The 16,011-nt window shown below is 50.8% G+C and overlaps 1 protein-coding gene across 3 annotated transcripts in view; it reads right to left on the minus strand.

Annotated features, from left to right (window-relative positions):
• PCGF1 (polycomb group ring finger 1) overlaps window positions 1-16,011 on the minus strand; it is a 253,872-nt gene that overhangs the window by 176,968 nt on the left and 60,893 nt on the right. For all 3 annotated transcript variants that reach the window (XM_069632496.1, XM_069632495.1, XM_069632497.1), the window contains exon 4: window positions 15,634-15,705. In XM_069632496.1, the coding sequence (XP_069488597.1) occupies window positions 15,634-15,705 (72 nt within the window). The remainder of the gene's footprint in view (window positions 1-15,633; window positions 15,706-16,011) is intronic.

Here is a 16,011-nt window from a genome sequence, read left to right on the forward strand (position 1 = left end):
TGCGTTTGTTGATGTTACCTGATGGAGAGTCACAACTACCATTGCCATCCTTTTCAATATTTGCTTTATGCGCGACTTCTTTCACCTGTGCGTTTGCTAGCAGCTCCTGGTGTTGAACGTTTTTAGATAGTTTACCCTCCTGCTTTTTTACTCCACTTGGGAGTAACTCAGTGGGTTGAGTTGGTATTTTAATCGTCTCCCCTGATTTTTTCAGGGATTTCTTGGTGCCTGCTTCCTTAATTTTCTTCGATGCCTTTTTCATATAAAGAGCAGGGAAGAAACTGAGGAGCTCAGTTTGCTTATGTTTAGGTAAAGACACCTCCTCTGTCTGATCAGGGGGATCTAGTCTATTAGGCATTATTTGTTTCCCCTTCCCATTACACTTTTCAGCCAGACTCTGGTTATTTTCAATATTCAGTAGCGCCCTAGACTCAGAATTAAGTTGCAATAAATCTATCTTTTCCTCGTCTATGGATGTTTCTTTTATCTCAGCCTTAAAAGAGTCAAGAATAGAATTTGTCACATGTTGTTTGGTAGACATCTTTAGATTTTTTGCTTGTTTAATTTTACGTTTTGACGCTCTCAATAACAATCTCTTCTGCTTTCTTGAAAGTACCGGTTCATGGCATTGGTCTTCAGCCAAAGCAGCCTTCTCTACATCTGAGGCATGATGAGCATTCTGTTCATCATCTTCGAGATCAATTAGGTTGGTCAAAGCTGACAGACTATCCGGAGACTCTGCTCTCGCAGGGTTAGACCACGGTCTTATAGAGTCATCCATCGTTTCCGTCGGACCATATTGGCCATTTACTGGTTGCTGAGTAGAACTTATCTTTTGAATCGTGGTAAGAATCTGTTTGATGGCCCCGGCATTAGCCGTTCCCAGCTCTAACAACTGATTCAGGGCAGGGTTAATAGCCTCATTACTCTTTCTTACATCAGAGGCCATAGCTTCAGCAAACGTGGGAAATGGTTGGAACCCTATTCTTACATCAGGCGATGTTTGTGAGGCTTTAGTACATGCCGTCAGAGCGTTACCCGCTTTTGGTGCACTATTTAACTCAACTATGGTTTGTGACGCTTTTGAACTCATTTTAGGGACTTCCCCTTGTTTAGCCTTAGTGAGGGCCGCCACCGCCTCACAGGTAAACATGAGCCCCTCAATTCTGTTGATTTTAGCTGATAAGTCAATAATATCATCATGCGAATACATCAATTGCGCATGAGTATATTCATGTCCTTTATCAAGCAAATTGAGTATTCTGGATAGAACTGGGAACTCAGCCCCAATATCTGACGACTCCATTAGGTTGCGTTCCGCTTCCACTTCTAGTTGAGATAAGCTTGTTTTGGGGTCATCATGAAGCTTGTTTTGGGGTCATCATGGTGTAACGACCCTGCTATGTCTCCAACTAATACATTGGTGATTACATTTCTACCAGGAGAACTAGTTTCTTGATTAGGGGCCCCCTTTTCATTCTCTAAGTTTGATGAAAAATCATCGAAGCAGGCATGTACCAAGGCTTGCGTCCCGGGTACATAACATGGATCTGCATGAACATGTACATCTTCCATGCAGTAATTGTGGGCTTTCACCTGGGTTGATAGGCCTCTTGAGAAGCGCATACGCTTATCCAAAAGTGCCTCAATAGCCGGGGCAATGATAGACACATCAGAGAATCTTGGTTTGGTTGGTTTTATCCCCATTGTGGCTAGCAAGATCTTTTTGGGTGGAAGCACCAGGCCCTCACCCAACCCCTCATTCTCATCATCATGGTTCATTTCTGTTAACTTATAGGTATCTGATTGGAGGGGGGCATTCGGCGAGGGAATTGGAGGCAAAATGACCCCCTCCTTCATTGAGAGCATTGTTTTTTCCCCGACATCCTGGGGTACATGCTCACCCACAATTCCCAACAATTCTTCACATACAGACGTTCCTACCTCATTTGAGCAATGTAATTCCTCATAATCTACAATGGGGATATCAGACATATTCAAGTGGTTGCCCAATGATTGATTTAGGTCATTGCTCTTCTCACCACGTATCTTCCCCCCACTACACAGCCCATTCACCATTGTAGATGAATCTAAATAATGGTACACAGAACTCTCCTGCCCGCCACCCGCGAACAGTGAACAGTAAACAGTACTTTGAGTACTTTAAATAGGAAGTCAAGCGGGCGAGAGTCACACACGGGGGCGGGACCCAGGGAGGAGACCTGAACGAGAGAAGGAGAGAAAAAGAAAAGCAAAAGGCGACTTTCAGTAGTGCAACAATTCCCAAAAACTCTTTGTTACGCAGCACCTCGGGCGCACGTTGCTCGCGTAACGCTAGACACGTAACGCTAGACGCTACAAACTATCACAATAAGCAGTCCAGCTCATTAGAGCATAACAGTCACCTTGGTTGAGTAGGGCTAAGGCAGGAAGCCAGGCAACCGTGGGGTTGCAGATAAAGACGTCCTCCAGGCATTGGATCTGCCGCCACACTCCTTCCAGCAGCACCAAAGGAAATTTCACATTTGAATGGAAGCGGGAGCAGGGGCAGCACGGCAAGACAGTAAACAGTACTTTGAGTACTTTACACGGTGCGCGGGCACGAGTCTTTAAATAGGAAGTGAAGCGGGCCCGAGTCACACACGGGGGCGGGACCCAGGGAGGAGACCTTGGTTGAGTAGGGCTAAGGCAGGAAGCCAGGCAACCGTGGGGTTGCAGATTAAGACGTCCTCCAGGCGTTGGATCTGCCGCCACACTCCTTCCAGCAGCACCAAAGGAAATTTCACACTTGAATGGAAGCGGGAGCAGGGGCAGCACGGCAAGACAGTAAACAGTACTTTCAGTACTTTACACAGTGCGGTTACTCCCGTCCTCTTTACCTTAGCTGCCAGCCATAGTGGCTCCTGGGGCCCACCTTTCTGCCTACCCTGCCACCTTCCGTCCCCTTCGCCTTAGCAGCCAGTCATAGGGGCTCCTGGGGCCCACCTTCCCGCTTACCCTGCCACCTCCCGTCCTCTTCGCCTTAGCAGCCAGTCATAGGGGCTCCTGGGGCCCACCTTCCCGCCTACCCTGCCACCTCCCGTCCTCTTCGCCTTAGCTGCCAGTCATAGCGGCTCCTGGGGCCCACCTTCCCGCCTACCCTGCCACCTCCCATCCTCTTCGCCTTAGCTGCCAGCCATAGTGGCTCCTGGGGACCACCTTCCTGCCTACCCTGCCACCGCCTGTCCTCTTTGCCTTAGCTGCCAGCCATAGTGGTTCCTGGTGCCCACCTTCCTGCCTACCCTGCCACTGCCAGTCCTCGTTGTCTTAGCTGCCAGCAATAGTGGTTCCTGGTGCCCACCTTCCTGCCTACCCTGCCATTACCACTCTTTGCCTTAGCAGCCAGTCATAGGGGCTCCTGGGGCCCACCTTCCCGCCTACCCTGCCACTGCCACTCCTCTTTGCCTTAGCTGCCAGCCATAGTGGTTCCTGGGGCTCACCTTCCTGCCTACCCTGCCCCTGCCCGTCCTCTTTGCCTTAGCAGCCAGTCATGGTGGCGGCTCCTCCTCCTCCTCGCATGCACAATAGTGAGAGTGTGCAACAGCACCCTATTCACTCATTCTAAATTTCAAGCTGGACAAACAATACGCCTAGTAACTACAAACATGGCCCAATTTGGCTTTAGACGTATATTTTGCCTATTTTGCTGGATATGTTGTTTGTGTTTTAGTTTGTACTATTTTGTATTTGGGAAATGTTTTGTACAGACAGAGAAGATGGAACGACTTAATAATGAATATTACGCAAACGATGGATTCACCTAACCGCTCATGGATTAAGATTAGGCAACGAATCAATGCAATAATAGATTTTTGCTGAATATCTGACCTGGCTACCACTGGTGTCGTTTCACTCACCCGTACTGCTTCCCGACTCCCAATGGGCATGACCGGTGATCTCAAATAAAAAAATATAAGTAGAAAAAGAAAAAAAAAAACTGGATGACGTTCACACATTGGGGTGGGGCGAGAGCTTTGATATGATATGATCGTTTATTTATATAGCGCCTATACACAATGTGTTTCAAAGCGCTTCAAGGCAAGGGAGGGAACAAGGGAATATACAACCACATTCTTACAGGCCATGAACAGTAAGGATGTGAAATTAACTATCGTACTCGGCCTGACGACATTTCAGATTGTGCAAGAGCTAAAACATAGATAAGGAAGGGAGGGGGAGAGTGGGAAGGAAATGGAAACAGACAGGCGACTACCGTACTAGGCCTGACGACATTTCTGGTAGAGCCGGAGAAAAACAAAAGGTGAGGGAGAGGGGTGCAGAAAGGGAGGGGAGGAACAAAACAAGCGACTATCATACTAGGCCTGACGACATTTCAGATAGTGTGGAGGGGTCGTGGGGAGGAAAAAAACAGTAATAGGAGGGTGGAGGAAACAGACGAGGTTGCTATCATATTAGGTCCAGGGACAATTCTGATAGAGTAAGTGCATAGAAGAAAGTAAGGGGAGGAGATAGGAAAAGGGAGAAGGGAAAGGAGGAGAGAACAGAGAGTAAGCAGTCAAAAAGAGTGGAGAAGCAAGAGTGGAGAGCGAATACAATTGCAGAAGTCAGTAGTAACACATAATGTTGCAAGCCAGGACACAAGATGAAGATGGGAACAGCATGATTCAGTGCCACCATGAGAACAAGATGCAAAGGAAGTCCAGCATGAGAGTTGAGAAAGAGTGACGCACCGTGAATGAAGTCCATAAAAGTCAAATTCAGCATTGGCCACAAGACGGTGATGGTCAAGGAAGGCACCAGGTGGGCGGGGCTTGCTAAGTGGTGAAAAAGAGCAGCACGCAGGAAGGAACCAGGTGGGCGTGGCTTTCACACATTGGGTGAGAAGAATGCAGAGTTCACTTACTGCCACATTTCACTAGGTGTCATTTCTTCCACGATCTGGTCATCAATTACTTTGTGCTGCCCCATCAACGCCATTCACTTACTTCAGATTGTTTAATGAATGTAACCTTCACATTCTTTCTTGATTTTACATATTTTGGAGATTTGTATTAAATGGAGTTTACACACATAGGCAAGTCATACTGGGGTCCGTAAAGATACTCCACTTCTGTGGGAGATCAGCCCTGCAACAGGTAGAAATGGGCCTCATTATAAGGCTGGTGCTCCCGTAATGAAGGGGGCCGGTACGGGACCGGCCCCCTTCATTAAGGGAGCGCCGATTACGAGCTTCCCTTTGCGGGACCCGGATCTGAAGCCTGGTAAAACCAGGCATCCTTTCCGGTCCCACGAGGGGAAGAGGGAGGTAAACACGGGCCAGATGTACTCTGCCCGTTATTACCTCCCTACCTATTCCCATTGAGCCCTATGGGGGCTCAAATGGGAATGGGGATGGGTTCCTGCAAGGGGGACTTACCGGGTCCTCCTATATCGGAGTAACCCGGTAAGTCCCCATTGCAGGAACCCGGTAAGGGAGCCCGGTACGGAGGCAGCCATGGAGCCAACAGCTCCATGGCTACCTCCATACTCGTAATGAGGTCCTATGTTTCTCTGTGAGTGGACTAGGAGGGTAGCTGCATATGGGCTTCTGTAGGAGGAATACACTGACTGGCCAGAAATGCAAGGTGGCCTAAAAACCAGAGCTTTGTGAGAGGTCTGAATCCGAGCAGCCATGTAGGTAATAGCTCCAGTGTAACTTGAGCAGATGAAAGACAGGGAGAACAGAAATGCAGACTAGGAAGAATGTGGACACAGCATTTGACTTTCCTGCACTGGTGAAGCAAGACCACTGCGGTTTCATCACCGTTAGGTAAGAGTTTCAGAATTCAGAATTATGATACATTTTCTTGACCAGTGTCAATCCCAGAGCTTTTTCCCTAGGTGAGTGGGAATCTTTTTAGCCTCTCACCTAGTCTTTTTACTCTTTTTATGGGTGTCGTTATGTGGAGTGCTGGGGTGTGGGGGAGTATAATGTATCCCGTTTCTTACTTACCCGATAACATTTTTGTTACAATTGCAAGCTTTCTTGAGTGGCTGGTGGCCGTGGTTTTACCTTTATGACTTTTTAGTCTTATTACTTGCAGGCTGTCAGATCAGCACAGAAGGGCCACCATTCTGCTAGAATGGTGGGCTCTTTTTTCCCCATGACTAGTTGTTTCTGGGGTCTTCCCGTGTCATTCTAGGCGGGAACGACCTCTGTGAGAAAATGTGTCTTTGGCGGGAATCCTTTGTATTCCCTGCCAAGGCTCCAGTATCTCTCAGAAGGCAAAAAGTGAGGGAGGAGTCCAAAACTCTTTTCCCTTGCCTGAAAGGAACCAAGTCCCCAATGGGGGCTGGCTTATCCTCATTGGAGAGGTAGACCACCCTGTCAACTGCATGGAGAGTGTGCAGATGTTGTGCTGTAGTTCATGATGAAACTCTGAACCTGGAAGCTGCTGACACGTTGATCACTGGAGCTGAATCCGAAGAGGAAGATGACTAAAAGACGTCTGTAGACTGGAGAGCCTGTTGTGTAACCAAAGACAGTTGCAACCATTCCTTCCAATCGCCCTGGGGGTCCCGGAAACGACTCCAGAGGCTGGTGAGATCCACTAGTCTCAAGAAGACCTGCATTTTCCACCATCCCACAAACGTGCTGCAACCTTGCTGAGCTGTAAACCACCAATAGCGAGTGTGGTGCATGGTATTCCAAAGTCCAAATGCATACAGAACTTGGTGGACTCCTGCTGAATCTCCAGAGACACGATGTCCCCTCACCAGAGTGCAGGACTGAGAGAGTGAAGAGAATCCAGCCAGTCATGTTCGTTCTTCATCTGGCTGCTGTAAAAAGGCGCCAAATACACAGAGCCGCGAGAATCCATGAAGAGACGTTTGCTGGAAGCCTCCTCATACGACTGCTGCTGCACGTTCCTATCCAGTGTCTAGTTCCTTCGTCTCCAGGCCAAGAAACCAGGGACCGGGTCCTGTGCTGCTGTATCCCAAAAGCATCCACTTCGAAACTCTTCTTTTCTCTAAAGGTACTGTGCTGGATTGGGTAATGCTAACCTTAAGTCTGGTGTGCATCCTGTGAGGCTGAGGGGGTGATTCGTGTTGGTTGGGAGTTTGCCCATACTAATGCTTGAATGTGAGGTCCCTGAACCCGAAACTAATTCTGAAACGAATACTTGTTTAAGAACATATCCTCTGGAACTTTGATTTTCCTGCAACTGAAACCTATCCTGACCTGCCTTCAGCTGGCACCTAGACCAGTAGGGTCCTTCTTCTGCCTCTGAGAAGACTCATGCTATAGAGAAGGGAAGGACTTTATAAGAGAAGGATTCAGTCTTGAAATTATAGCAAGTGTAAAAGTACTTACTTGCTAAAGAGGTTAGTGTGGTGTGAAAGACGAAGTTACAAAGTGCCATTAAGTGTATGCTTACCTTTGAGTTGCATTCTGCCTCTCTAAAAAAGTATATATGATGCTTTAATAACTTTGAATGGTGTTTCCTCCTTTCTATAATAGGTTTCGGTAGTGTACCTGGCAGACTCCTTGCGAGGCTAGTACTGTTCATCATATCTCATCTCTGGAAGATTGCCATGGATCACCAATACACATCACGCGCCTGGTTAACGAGGTGTTCCACTCATTCTACGTGATGTTATATGCCAACAGAGATTAAGCACCTATATCTGAGGTGGAGGCATTTCTTGAGGATCTCGGTGCTTGGTGCTATCTGATGAAGCCCGGGAAGCATTGGACAGGCCAATGTCCAGGCTCTCTGTGCCATCTGATGAAGCCGTGGACAGGCCAATGTCCAGGCTCTCGTGCCATCTGATGAAGCCAGGGAAGCAGTGGACAGGCCAATGTCCAGGCTCTCGTGCCATCTGATGAAGCCAGGGAAGCAGTGGACAGGCCAATGTCCAGGCTCTCGGTGCTATCTGATGAAGCCCGGGAAGCATTGGACAGGCCAATGTCCAGGCTCTCTGTGCTATCTGATGAAGCCCGGGAAGCATTGGACAGGCCAATGTCCAGGCTCTCGGTGCTATCTGATGAAGCCCGGGAAGCAGTGGACAGGCCAATGTCCAGGCTCTCAGTGCTATCTGATGAAGCCCGGGAAGCAGTGGACAGGCCAATGTCCAGGCTCTCGTGCCATCTGATGAAGCCTGGGAAGCAGTGGACAGGCCAATGTCCAGGCTCTCGGCGCCATCCGATGAAGCCCAGGAAGCACTGGACAGGCCAATGTCTAGGCTCTCGGTGCTATCTGATGAAGCCCGGGAAGCATTGGACAGGCCAATGTCCAGGCGCTCGGTGCCATCTGATGAAGCCAGGAAAGCAGTGGATAGGCCAATGTCCAGGCTCTCGTCGCTATCTGAAGAAGCAAAGGAAGCAGTGGACAGGCCAATGTCCAGGCTCTCTGTGCCATCTGATGAAGCCCGGAAAGCAGTGGACAGGCCAATGTCCAGGCTCTCGGCGCTATCTGAAGAAGCAAAGGAAGCAGTGGACAGGCCAATGTCCAGGTTCTCGGTGCCATCTGATGAAGCCCAGGAAGCACTGGACAGGCCAATGTCCAGGCTCTCGGTGCTATCTGATGAAGCCAGGGAAGCAGTGGACAGGCCAATGTCCAGGCGCTCTGTGCCATCTGATGAAGCCAGGGAAGCATTGGACAGGCCAATGTCCAGGCTCTCAGTGCCATCTGATGAAGCCAGGGAAGTAGTGGACAGGCCAATGTCCAGGCTCTCGGTGCCATCTGATGAAGCCCAGGAAGCAGTGGACAGGCCAATGTCCAGGCTCTCGGTGCCATCTGATGAAGCCAGGAAAGCATTGGACAGGCCAATGTCCAGACTCTCTGTGCCATCTGATGAAGCCCACAGGCCAATGTCCAGGCTCTCGGCTCAGCGCCATCTGATGAAGCCCAGGAAGCACTGGACAGGCCAATGTCCAGGCTCTCGGTGCTATCTGATGAAGCCCAGGAAGCACTGGACAGGCCAATGTCCAGGCTCTCGGCACCATCTGATGAAGCCCGGGAAGCAGGGGACAGGCCAATGTCCAGGCTCTCGGCGCTATCTGATGAAGCCTGTGAAGCAGTGGACAGGCCAATGTCCAGGCTCTCGGTGCCATCTGATGAAGCCCAGGAAGCAGTGGACAGGCCAATGTCCAGGCTCTCGGCTCAGCGCCATCTGATGAAGCCAGGGAAGCATTGGACAGGCCAATGTCCAGGCTCTCGGCGCCATCTGATGAAGCCCAGGAAGCATTGGACAGGCCAATGTCCAGGCTCTCGGCGCCATCTGATGAAGCCCGGGAAGCAGTGGACAGGCCAATGTCCAGGCTCTCGGCTCAGCGCCATCTGATGAAGCCCGGGAAGCATTGGACAGGCCAATGTCCAGGCTCTCGGAGCCATCTGATGAAGCCCGGGAAGCACTGGCCAGGCCAATGTCCAGGCTCTCGGTGCCATCTGATGAAGCCCGGGAAGCACTGGACAGGCCAATGTCCAGGCTCTCGGTGCCATCTGATGAAGCCAGGGAAGCAGTGGACAGGCCAATGTCCAGGCTCTCGGCTCAGCGCCATCTGATGAAGCCCGGGAAGCATTGGACAGGCCAATGTCCAGGCTCTCGGTGCCATCTGATGAAGCCCGGGAAGCACTGGACAGGCCAATGTCCAGGCTCTCGGTGCCATCTGATGAAGCCCGGGAAGCACTGGACAGGCCAATGTCCAGGCTCTCGGTGCCATCTGATGAAGCCAGGGAAGCAGTGGGCAGGCCAATGTCCAGGTTCTCGGTGCTATCTGATGAAGCCCGGGAAGCAGTGGACAGGCCAATGTCCAGGTTCTCGGTGCCATCTGATGAAGCCCGGGAAGCAGTGGACAGGCCAATGTCCAGGCGCTCGGTGCTATCTGATGAAGCCCGGGAAGCAGTGGACAGGCCAATGTCCAGGCTCTCGGTGCTATCTGATGAAGCCCACAGGCTCTCAGTGCTATCTGATGAAGCCCGGGAAGCAGTGGACAGGCCAATGTCCAGGCTCTCGGTGCCATCTGATGAAACCAGGGAAGCATTGGACAGGCCAATATCCAGGCTCCCGGTGCTATCTGATGAAGCCCGGGAAGCAGTGGCCCCGAGCAATGCCAGTGGTTAAGATTCAGTCTAAACCTTCCAGCCATCACCTCTTTGTTTTTGCTTTGTCACCCCGAGTGGGACGGGTATGCCCAGACGTGGGTCCCGTGACTGCTGGGCCTAGAGACCCAAGCTACTCCTCACTGATGAGGCCCAACAGGGTGAAACATGTTTGGGGATGCTTGTGGTTTGTGCAGAAGGGATGTGACCTAGCAGTTCGGGCTGGACTTCCCCTTTTGGGGTGGGGCCAAGCCTGATTTGCATATGGTCTTTCCCCTTCTGTAATGGCTTGGCAGGCGAAGAACGATGGTCTGGAGGGTTGCCCCGAGCAATGCCAGTGGTTAAGATTCAGTCTAAACCTTCCAGCCATCACCTCTTTGTTTTTGCCCAGGAAGCATAAGACAGGCCAATGTCCAGGCTCTCGGTGCCATCTGATGAAGCCCGGGAAGCAGTGGACAGGCCAATGTCCAGGCTCTCGGTGCTATCTGATGAAGCCCGAGAAGCAGTAGACAGGCCAATGTCCAGGCTCTCGTGCCATCTGATGAAGCCCGGGAAGCAGTGGACAGGCCAATGTCCAGGCTCTCGGCGCTATCTGATGAAGCCCACAGGCTCTTGGACAGGCCAATGTCCAAGCTCTCGGCGCTATCTGATGAAGCCAGGGAAGCATTGGACAGGCCAATGTCCAGGCTCTCGGCGCCATCTGATGAAGCCAGGGAAGCAGTGGACAGGCCAATGTCCAGGCTCTCGGCGCCATCTGATGAAGCCCGGGAAGCATTGGACAGGCCAATGTCCAGGCTCTCGGCGCCATCTGATGAAGCCAGGGAAGCAGTGGACAGGCCAATGTCCAGGCTCTCGGCGCCATCTGATGAAGCCAGGGAAGCAGTGGACAGGCCAATGTCCAGGCTCTCGGCGCCATCTGATGAAGCCTGGAAAGCATTGGACAGGCCAATGTCCAGGCTCTCGGCGCCATCTGATGAAGCCAGGGAAGCATTGGACAGGCCAATGTCCAGGCGCTCGGCGCCATCTGATGACGCCCGGGAAGCAGTGGACAGGCCAATGTCCAGGCTCTCGGCGCCATCTGATGAAGCCCGGGAAGAAGTGGACAGGCCAATGTCCAGGCTCTCGGTGCCATCTGATGAAGCCCAGGAAGCACTGGACAGGCCAATGTCCAGGCGCTCGGTGCCATCTGATGAAGCCAGGGAAGCAGTGGACAGGCCAATGTCCAGGCTCTCGGTGCCATCTGATGAAGCCAGGGAAACAGTCTGTGCCATCTGATGAAGCCAGGGAAACAGTGGACAGGCCAATGTCCAGGCTCTCGTGCCATCTGATGAAGCCCAGGAAGCACTGGACAGGCCAATGTCCAGGCGCTCGGTGCCATCTGATGAAGCCAGGGAAGCAGTGGACAGGCCAATGTCCAGGCTCTCGGTGCTATCTGATGAAGCCCACAGGCCAATGTCCAGGCTCCCGGCTCAGCGCCATCTGATGAAGCCCGGGAAGCAGTGGACAGGCCAATGACCAGGCTCTCTGTGCTATCTGATGAAGCCCGGGAAGCAGTGGACAGGCCAATGTCCAGGCTCTCGGTGCCATCTGATGAAGCCAGGGAAGTAGCAGACAGGCCAATGTCCAGGCTCTCGGCGCTATCTGATGAAGCCCGGGAAGCAGTGGACAGGCCAATATCCAGGCTCTCGGTGCCATCTGATGAAGCCCGGGAAGCAGTGGACAGGCCAATGTCCAGGCTCTCGACACCATCTGATGAAGCCAGGGAAGCAGTGGACAGGCCAATGTCCAGGCTCTCGGTGCCATCTGATGAAGCCAGGGAAAGAGATGACGTACTGCTTGCTATTGAAGTACTTCTATTTGGCAAGGCTCCAGCCTCTGATGGCCTAACTATGGACTATAAATCTACGATTGGCTGCTGTATGGGACGAGTCTTGTGCGCGGAGGGTCCTCCCTCCTACGTTGCGGGAATCGGTCATAACTGTGCTGCTGAACACAGAAAACCGCCCTCAGAGTGTGGTTCTCACCGCCCGCTTTCACTGATAAACAGTGATGTGAAAATATTTGCTAAAGTATTGGCCCTCCACCTTGCTCCCTACATAACACATAGTCCATCCAGATCAAGCAGGGTTTGTTCCGAGATGATCTATGGCACTCAACTTCCGGCGACTGTGACATCTTGCCCGGATAGACCCAGAGGCACAGGCAGTGGCAGCAGCACTGGTCACCCAGAAATCCTTTGACTCTGTCCTGGAGATTCCTGTGGGCGGTACTTGAGAAAAGTAACTTCGGTCCCCGTTTCATCTCTTGGGTGAGGCTGCTTTATAAGCTTCCTGTGGCAAGAGTGCTGTGTGCTCCGTTTGACATTGTCAGGGGGACCAGACAGGGCTTGCCATTCTCTCCCTTGATATTTGCTGTGGTTATGGAGCCCCGGACCGTCCGGATTCGCCAGCATACATGCAGGGGAGTTCTACTAACGGGTGCCCCAGAAATTGTGTCACTATATGCAGATGACGCATTGCTATATGTCCGCGACGCTGCTGTGAACCTGGCCCTGATCATGCGTGATTTCCACTTGTTTGGTGCACTGTCGGGATTCAAGGTCAACTGCACCAAGTCCAAGCTGTTCCGGCTTACCGATGCCACGGTAGCGCTGCAGGACCTCATGGGGTTTTTATGGTCCCCGATGGAGATCAAATACTTGGGCGTCACTGTCACACGGCACCAATCCCTGCTATACAATCGTAATTCCGGGGTTTACCCGACATCCCTGCTCCGGAAACTAGACAACTGGTCGAGATTACAGATTATGATTGCAGGCCGGGTCGCACTCCCGAAAATGGTGGAACTCCCACAGCATCTGTACAAGTTTCTGAACGTCCCGCTTTGGCTGGGCGCTGAGCTGTTTGTGAAACTGAACAGGGCGATCAATGGCTTTCTTGTCCAGGGAGGATAGCTCAGCGGCAACGCACTCGCCTTGGAAGCAAGACGACACGAAGAAACAGGTTCGATCCCCCGGGTCCGCGCTTAGAAACCTCTCTGTATTAAGAGTGTTATAAATACGCAACTAAGACATATTCCTGTAACAGCGCCTCGATACGCCCCGGGCTGTGTGAGCACTTTAAAAAATGTAAATAAAATGCTGGAGTCATTCGGCTGAAATGGGATACGCCCCCTGCCTTTTACACCTGTTTTGGAGGAATCGCTCCTGTACATCTCTGGGTGTGCCTCCTTTGCGGAGGGGTACTGTCGTGATCCGATCTCGCTCGCCTCTGCTTCATTTTGCTTTGCAGAAGGCTCAGGGGCTGCCTTGGCGTTTATTGCAACGCCAAGGTCACAGTAACTACAGTTCCCGGCGTCCCTAAATGCAGAGCGATCACGTGACTCACACGTAATGTGTTCCCTGTTCTCGGCAATCCGCGGTTATTTGAATAGCATTAGAACAGTGTTCCAACGCTCCTTAACCGTTGTAAGTGCCTTCGGGTTGGGTCGCGTTATTGTTACTGTTTGTGTTCTTGGTTTCCTGATCTCGGATTGTTCAGCTGGCTACGCTACTCCTTGGATTACCCTTTCTGTATCCCAACGCCCAGCTCCTCCTTCGTGCATTCCCCCTTGGTTACCAGACCCCTGGAACGCTTTCTGACTCTGATTCTGCTTTGCCCCTCATCGGTACCGCATTGTTCTTCCTTTCCTTGATTCGAGTCTGACCGCAGCACATTGGCACACTTAGCTGTTCTTTTTCCGCGTGCAGCCGCTGCGTGAAGAACAAAGACTCGGTCCGCAGAATACAGTACTCCTGTATTGGCAGTGTCCTTACATCACTTTCAGTCAACACCAGTCACCTTGGCACTCTATGCCTTAGGTGACACCTGGACCCTCTGCTGCTTACTTCTGGGTCACTGGTTCTTTACACTCACAAAGAGGATTTTGTTTGGAGACTATTTACTGTTTAGGTGGATTTGTTTTGGGACGTTTTGCTGTTTGTGGATTAACACTTGAGGACGCTTGGCTGCTTGTGGATTTTTTATATTTTGGACACTTTGGGACGCTCTGCTGCTCTACCTTAGATTGTTTCTAATGAACATTAGTGGCACCATTGTGCTATCAGCTTCCTGGAACTTGGTTTGACAACCTTCCTTGGTCACATCCCCACTCCTCACACCAAGTAGCTTCTCCGCTTTTCACACCTATCACAGCAGATAAGGGTGTGGTTGCTGAGGCTGGTGCAACGGGGAATTGCTGGCACAATTATTGTTCATTGCATTTTTTTGTTTTCTCCCTTAGCTCTGTTGCTGCTCCTGACCTTTCACCCAAGCCCCTGGTCTGTCAGGTTTATTTATACACTGCAGACTGTGATCTTGGGGAGGGGGGGGGGGGGGGTTTACTGTCTACTGTTCTATGGACAGCCTTCTTGTGGGGAACTTATTGTTACCGTCACCAGATCACGACATTACATCAGTATTGTTCTGTTACTGTGAAAAACACATTTCAATCTGAGAGTACATCCCGGATTGCACACAGTGCATTCTAAAGAGCCGTTATGGAGGTGAGGAAATCATAAGACCTTCCCATACTGAGATCTCTTGTATGCATGCAAACTTTTCCCCACACTTGGAATTGAGAACATTAGCCGGAATTGAGAACATTAGCCTGTGCCGCATCTAGATAGGATTGTGGGGGTTAGCATCTGCCACACTTGGAATTGAGAACATTAGCCTGTGCCGCATCTAGACAGGATTTTGGGGGTTAGCATCTGCCACACTTGTAATTGAGAACATTAGCCTGCGCCGTATCTAGACAGGATTGTGGAGGTTAGCATGTGCCACACTTGGAATTGAGAACATTAACCTGTGCCGCATCTAGATAGGATTGTGGGGGTTAGCATCTGCCACACTTGTAATTGAGAACATTAGCCTGCGCCGTATCTAGACAGGATTGTGGAGGTTAGCATCTGCACACTTGGAATTGAGAACATTGGGCTGCGCCGTATCTAGATAGGATTGAGAATGTTAGCATGCGCTACACTTCGATGGAAGTACGAAGGCTAGCCAACGACACACTTAGATGGAATTGTCAATGTTAGCATGTGCCACACTTAGAATTTAGAACATTACCCGGCGCCGTATCTAGATAATACTGTGAAGGTTAACGAGTGCCACACTCAGACAGAACTGTGAATTTTAAATGTCATATAACCCTCTAACCAATATAAGCTTAAACTCTCTGCATACTTATCTCACTCAAAAAACCTGCACAACAAGCTGCAAGCACTTCACCACACCTCAACAACACATAAGCCGCACCAACAGCACACGCCGACTGACACCAATCCAATACTCGCACCAAAGCTCAGCATCCGGTGTCTACCGAGTTGAAGCTGCCGACAGTATACCACTCCTCTCACTATCCTACTCCCTCTTCACCTTACTACCCATCACACGTTGATCCGCCAGAGCGCCTGGGGACCAATTCCGTTGGTGACTGTGCGCTATATAAATACCATTAACATAACATATGCGCGAAAGATGTTAGAGACCAAAGGCTGACTTACCTTCATTTGTAGGCTGGACAATGCGATCTAGACCTCTAGACTGGTAGAACTCCCGAATGCGATTGTCTTCATCTGCAAGGCAAAGAAGACGAGATGTGTTAGCATTCAAAGGACTTCACTGCCGCTTGCACCTTCACATAAGCCCGCCGCACCTATCCAGCCAAGTGCAGTGGCGCGTCCTCGCATAGCAACAAGAGAACAACATGGATACCATCCTCACATGCCTGCGAAAGAACTCGAACACCTTACATCTGAGGAAGAGAAACAAGCTGCTCATTGGGTAAGGCTCATTCTGCAGTTAAGACTCCGTTATAGATTCACGCACAGGTCTAGTTTATGCAATAAAGCTTTAATACAGCCCCAATCCTCACTATTAAA

This window comes from Ambystoma mexicanum, chromosome 6q (assembly GCF_040938575.1).
Source record: "Ambystoma mexicanum isolate Mex_15411 chromosome 6q, UKY_AmexF1_1, whole genome shotgun sequence".
Classification (NCBI taxonomy): Eukaryota; Metazoa; Chordata; class Amphibia; order Caudata; family Ambystomatidae; genus Ambystoma; species Ambystoma mexicanum.